At 60.4% G+C, this 6,398-nt stretch overlaps 1 protein-coding gene across 1 annotated transcript in view; it reads left to right on the plus strand.

Moving 5' to 3' along the window:
- NDOR1 (NADPH dependent diflavin oxidoreductase 1) overlaps positions 1-5,295 on the plus strand; it is a gene marked incomplete at both ends in the record, with an annotated part of 8,432 nt that extends 3,137 nt beyond the window's left edge. Inside the window, 6 exons of the mRNA XM_008941432.1 lie at positions 52-173; positions 1,600-1,820; positions 2,160-2,267; positions 3,090-3,204; positions 4,174-4,320; positions 5,177-5,295. Coding sequence (XP_008939680.1) covers positions 52-173; positions 1,600-1,820; positions 2,160-2,267; positions 3,090-3,204; positions 4,174-4,320; positions 5,177-5,295 — 832 coding nt within the window. The remainder of the gene's footprint in view (positions 1-51; positions 174-1,599; positions 1,821-2,159; positions 2,268-3,089; positions 3,205-4,173; positions 4,321-5,176) is intronic.
- Positions 5,296-6,398: the final 1,103 nt, after the last annotated feature.

Raw genomic sequence — 6,398 nt, forward strand, 5'->3', positions numbered from 1 at the left:
TGGCAGTGCCTTGCCCGTGGCCGTGCGCGGCAGGTCCCGCTGCGCCCCCAGGTTCTCTGCGGGGGACGTGGTGATGATCCAGCCCCAGAACTGCCCTGAAGACGTGCAGCAGTTCTGCCAGCTCCTGCGCCTGGACCCTGACAGGCAGTTTGTGCTGAAGCCCACGGAGCCAGGTGGGTCCTGCCCGCTGCTCCTGTCCCTCCCTGCTGGGCCAGGGCCGCCCCAGAGCTCCAGCCCAGCCTGGAGCTCTGCCTTTCCCTGGATGTCAACCTGGTTATTAGGGATTTGAGAGTGGCTGATGGACACAGGACATCTGGCTGTACCACAGTGTGGGGAGTCCTTCCATCCCGGTGCTGTGCGTGTGTAGATCCCATGTTAGGGCCAGGGCAACACGTGGGAGGACTCCAGCAGTGTCCAGGCTGCACCCCTGCCTCGTGTCCTTGCAGCCCCCAGCACAGGGCATGGGGGATCCTGCAGCTTCCTAAGCCCCAAGCTGGGAAGCCTGTGCACTTCCTTGCCTGGGATGTGCATGTCTGCCCACTCTGCCTGCACCCCAGGGACCTACTGCAGGTGCTTCTGTAGCCACAAACCAGCACCAACAACTAGAGAAACCCCTCAGAGCCCTTGGTAGCTCCACCATCTGCATCCATGTGGATCCAGAGGAGGCCTTGGAAATGATCAGAGGCCTGGAACATCTCTGCTGTGAGGAAAGGCTGAGAGAGTTGGTGTTGTTCAGCGTGGAGAAGGCTCCAGGGAGACCTTCTTGCAGCCTCCTGGTCCTTAAAGAGGTCTGTAAGAAAGCTGGGGACAGACTTTTGAGCAGGGCCTTTTGGGACAGGACAAGAGGTAATGATTTTAAACTAAAAGAGGAGATATTCAGACTATAGAGAAGGAAGACATTTTCTGTGCTGAGGGTGATGAGCCCCTGGCCCAGGCTGCCCAGAGAGGTGGTCGCTGCCCCATCCCTGGCACCATCCCAGGTGAGGTTGGCCGGGGCTCGGAGCAACCTGCTCCTGCTGCAGATTTCCCTGTCCCTGCAGGGGGGTTGCACTAGATGAGCTTGAAAGGTCCCTCCCCACCCAAAGTGTTCCACGATTTGATGATCCTGTGGTATTGCAGGAGTTTTCTCTCCTGTCCCTTGAGTGCCATTTCCCTCTCAATCTTTCATGTGTCTGTCAGTGCTGGGATTTTTGCCTGGTGGGCAAAACCAAGAAAAATTGAGGCTGCTTCTCACAGCCCTAGGAGAGAAGCAGAAGATGAGGACAGGCCTAACATAGGACCCTGCTGGTTATTTCCTCTGCAGTGTGTGGGCAAGGCAGGACCTGTGTGGATAAGGCATTGCCCTAAACCCCTGGTGCTAAGTGAGGGACAGCTCCACGCTGCTGCCTGTCTCTGTTGCAGAGCTCTGGGCTTGAAAAGCAAGCTGGGGCAAGCAGGGGGGAGCAGGGGCTGGTGAGGGCAGCAGCAATGGCAGTAGGTACAGCTGGCTGCACCAGCACACTCCTGCAGTGGGGCTGCCCTCGTCTGGCTGCCCGGGGAACCCAGGGCCGTGGGGACAGGCTGCAGGCCCTGAGCCCTGCCCGCCGCCCTCCCTTGCAGGCACACCCCTCCCTGCCCTCTTGCCACAGCCCTGCACCATCCGGCACCTGGTCACCCACTACCTGGACATCTCCTGTGTGCCACGGCGCTCCTTCTTCCAGCTCTTGTCCTACTTCTCTCCGAGCGAGCTGGAGCGGGAGAAGCTGCAGGAGTTCAGCTCTGCCCAGGGCCAGGAGGAGCTCCACAGCTACTGCAGCCGGCCCCGCAGGACCACGCTGGAGGTGAGGCTGGGGCACCCTGCCCTGGCAGGGCTGTGCCGTGCCACCACCACGTGCCGGGGCAGAGGATCAGCCCTCCTGTCATGGCTGGGGAATTTTAATCTGCTTCACCCACTTTCTGAAGTGTCCTTGGATTTCCACTGGTGGTTAAGATGTGCTCCAAACCCTTCTGGGTTCTGTGGTGGGTGCTGCAGCCTGGGGCTGAGGGGAGGGCGGTGGGACGGGGCGGGTGGTGCTTGGAGGTACCCGGTGTGGTGCCTTCTGTCGACGGCCCCTGACACCCCAAGAAGCAGGCAGCTGCCTTCTGGGGTGTTCCAGGGCTCAGCTGCCTTGGCTTTGCAGGCCCTCTGGGATTTCCCTCACACCACGTGTGCCATCCCACCCGATTACCTGCTGGACCTCATCCCCCGCATCAGACCCCGCGCCTTCTCCATCGCCTCCTCCATGCTGGTGAGAGCTCGGCCCTTCTCGGGCTCCTGTTGGGCTCTGAGCTGAGGCTCTGACAGGGCCAGGGCTGACAGCTGGTGCCATGCATGCTGCAGATGGTCAGGCTGTGGTCCTGGACCCTCTGAGCACCCACAGCCTCCTCAAACCCCCAGTCTGCTGCGAGCGTGTGGCAGGTCGAGTGCTGGATGTGCCAGGGCTGTGCCAGCCTCCGAGTTGGGGCACTTGCCCTCCTGCAGCCCTGCAGGTGCTGAGGCTGGCCCAGTGCACCTTAGAGCTCTGGTGTCCTTGTCACGGGGAGGAGTGGGAGGTGGTGCCACAGAGGCTGGGAGCATCCCTGTGTGCTGTGGCCGTGGGAAAGGCGAGTGCTGCTTCCTGCTGCTGCCAGGAGGTGGCACTGGGACCTGGCCCGGGTGGCTTGGCAGATGTCAGCCCAAGCACTAGTGGCATTTGCCCTCCGTGGGGGCCTCTTGGATTGGACAGTGTCTGGCAGTTTCCAACTGTGCAGAGCATTCTCACAGGAATGCTTCTTTGGGAAAACCACCTTCCCTATCGGGTGTATATTGCCTGGGGATATGGCTTAGAGGTGGATTTGGGAGGGTAGGGTTAATAGTTTGACTCAAGGTCTTTTCCAACCAAAGTGATCGTATCTTTTAGGGCAGGGTTGTGCTCCATTCTCTGTCCCCGTGGCTGTTTCAGGCTGGGATGAATCTTGCAGACACCCTGGCATGAGCTGGGCACAGCTGTGTGCCTGGAGGAGGCACAGGGCTGTTCTGCAGAGCTGTGCTGGGTGTCTTCTCATCTCTCATGGCTGCTGTCTGGGCACAGGCTCACCCTGACCGCATCCAGATCCTCGTGGCCGTCGTGCGGTACAAGACGCGGCTCAGCAAGCCCCGCCGTGGTCTCTGCTCTGCCTGGCTGGCTTCTCTCAACCCAGAGCAAGGTAACTCCTTGGGCTCTGTGGGAGCCCTGTGTGCTTGCCACAGCACACAGCGCTGAGCCCACGGCCTGTGGTGGAGCTGTGTGTGTGTGCTGGGCGTGCACTGGAGCTGCCTGGACCCTGGGTGCAGCACCACCACTGCAGGGAACTGCAGCACTCTGGCTTGGCCCAGTGTGAACGTGGGTCCTTCCTCACCACTGCCACCCTCTTCAGAGCATGGTGTGCTCCTCCAGCTTGCCCTGAGCACCCCTGAGGTCCTGGTTGTCTCCCAGCTCCTTCACCCTCCTGTTCCCAATGCCAGTGTGCCCTGCAGTCCCACAGTGGGCTGCTCCTGGTGTCCTGGAGCCAGTAGTGCTCTGACTGCTGGACATCTCCAGCCCCACAGCACCAGCTCTGGAAAGGAGGTTCCATGATGTCCTGCAAAGCCTGTGTGTGCTGCTCATCTGGTCTACCTCAAAACCCCTCTGGCTGGGTCCCCAGGCAAGTGTGACAAGCTCACAGGGTCTCCCTGCTGCAGGATAGTAGAGAATCCCTCTGTATGAGGCCGGGGCAAGATTGGGTCTTCTCACAGTACCTAAATGGGGATCTTCACCCCTGTGCTGACTCCCAGAGGAGACAAGTTCAGCCCTTCCTTACTCAGGAGCCAGGGTGAGATCCCAGCTCACATCCATGGCTCTCCTCCCTGGCACTGGCTGTGTGAGGAGAAGCCTGTCCCCTGGGCCGTGTGCTGTGGGGCTCCTGCCTCGTCTGGGCTTCACTCGGGTGCTTGCAGCAACAGTGCTGAGGCTTCTGAAGTGCTTTCCACACACTCACAGCGTGCCCTTGGCACCCAGGGTGCCTGGGTGTATGGGTGTTGGGAAGCTGGGAGCTGTCTGTATCTTTGGAGCATCCTGGCAGAGCTGGCTGCCCAGCTCACCCTCCACAGGGTGCAGCAATGCTGGCGTGGTGCTAGGCAGCCTGTTTGTGTTGTAGGTGATGTCCGGGTGCCTCTTTGGGTGAAGAAAGGAGGAATGAAGTTCCCAGCAGACCCTGACACCCCCGTGATCATGATTGGCCCTGGCACAGGGGTGGCACCTTTCCGAGCAGCGATACAGGAGAGGGTGGCACAAGGGCGGAGAGGTGAGGGGTGGTCATGGGGGCATGAGGGGTGGTCGTGGGGGCACAAGGGGTGGTCATGGGGGCGCAAGGGGTGCCCCTCGCTGCAGACAGGTCTGTGTTCAGCACAGGGGCAGAAGGGACTGGAGGCTCCTGAGAGTTTGGGCAGGCCCAGACTTTGCAGTGTTTGAGTGGGAGCAGGCTGGGCACTGGGGGAGGTGAGGACCAGAGCCTGTGGCATGTGCAGCCCCTGGCTGTTCCCAAGGACACAAGGCTCTGCTCCTTGGGTCGAGCTCTGTGGAGGTTGTTACAGTTATTGAGCTCTGCTGCTGCTGCACAAGGAGTTGTGCTTCTGTCCTTGCCCTGTCCTCATTCCCCCAGCTCCACTGTGACTCGGCAGGAAGCTGAGGCTTGTGGAGTGGGGACCAGAGCCTGTGGCATGTGCAGCCCCTGGCTGTTCCCAAGGACACAAGGCTCTGCTCCTTGGGTCGAGCTCTGTGGAGGTTGTTACAGTTATTGAGCTCTGCTGCTGCTGCACAAGGAGTTGTGCTTCTGTCCTTGCCCTGTCCTCATTCCCCCAGCTCCACTGTGACTCGGCAGGAAGCTGAGGCTTGTGGAGTGGAGCAGGCAGACCCGTGGGGCTTTTCTTGCTCTACCTGCCCTCTGCCTCCTGCTTTCCTAGCACACAGGGGCCTCTGGTTGCCACAGGTCACTTGGCTTCACGCTCACATGGCTCCTGGCTCTTCAGGGCTGTCAGCAGGCACAACAGAGAGATGAGAGCCTGGGGGCTTTGACACAAGTCCTGTGGGCACCAGTGGTCCCCAGTGCCCACAGGGCATTTGCTCCTCCCAGCATGGCCATTCAGGTCTGCTCTCTGCAGGGAACTGCTTGTTCTTCGGCTGCCGCCAGAAATCCATGGACTTCTTCTGCCAGGAGGAGTGGGAAGAGCTGGTGGCAAAGGGCTTCCTGACACTCTTCACGGCCTTCTCCAGGGACCAGGTTAGTTCCCAGAGGAGGAGGAGGCTGGACACTGAAGCATCTCAGGCAGTACTGATGTCATTCTGCCAGTGTTTCTGGCCCCTGTACCTGTTGGCATGGCCTGGTGAGGTGAAACAGTGGTCACTTCACTCCCCTGCAGGGTGCTGGCTGGGCTCACCCCTGGCACTGCAGTCCCAGCTGGGACACGTCTGGCTGAGCTGAGCTAGAAGGGTTGCTGGGACAGGGCTGGCAAGGGCTGGAGCAGATAAGGCATTAGCCAGCTTTGTTTGGCTGGACCACGTGAGCGATAAGAAGTTCCCCAGCCTCTTGGGGGGCCACCAGGTCGTAACCTTTCTTGGTTGAGTGTTACTGTGTCCCTCTGATTGCTGGCTGAGGCTGAGGAGCTTGGCCTCTGTGCCAGCTGTCCCTGAGCCTCACCCATGCAGGAGAAAGCTCCTCAGAGGTGCGAGCACCCCCACAGCTCAGGCCCTTGCTTGGCTCCCTTGTTTCCCGGGCGGTGTCTCTGGTGGGCAACTTTCAGCCCCTCTGTGGGCTGCAGGGCTGTTTACGTTGCCAGAGGGGCTCTGTGAGCAGGGGCTGTGTGTCTGTGCTGCACCCTGTCCCGTGGTGGCACTGGAGGCTCAGCCTGCCTCTGAGACAGAGATCTGATAAAAAGGGTCGGTGAGCACAGGTACGTCCCGGCAGCTCAGCTGCACCAGGCCTTTGCTGCTGGCTGCCTGCGTGTGTTGACACAAAGCCAGCTTCTTTTGTGCAGTCACTTGTAAGGCATGAGTTGAATGGTTCTGTGAAGGCTTTCCAAGCCTTTGATGAGCAGGAGCAGCACTGCAGAGGTTTGTTGGGTGACCGCTCTGCCTTTTTTAAAAGCGCTCACACAGCAAAGGGGGGAACTACTGCTCCCCAAACCCAGAGAGCAGCCCCAGAGCCTCTTCCTGCCCTCGCAGACTCTGGAGGGATGGGACTCCCAGGGAGTGTGTGTCCTGGCCTCCCTTCTGGGCCTGGGCCATGGGCTGGAGCAGTTTGTTGTGAGAGTCCTCTGCACCCAGCCCTTGCAGTGCCACACGGGGAGGCGAGCGGGAGCACGGCCAGGTACCGCTGCACCCGCG

This window comes from Merops nubicus, unplaced genomic scaffold, assembly GCF_000691845.1.
Source record: "Merops nubicus isolate BGI_N331 unplaced genomic scaffold, ASM69184v1 scaffold27875, whole genome shotgun sequence".
Taxonomy (NCBI): domain Eukaryota; kingdom Metazoa; phylum Chordata; class Aves; order Coraciiformes; family Meropidae; genus Merops; species Merops nubicus.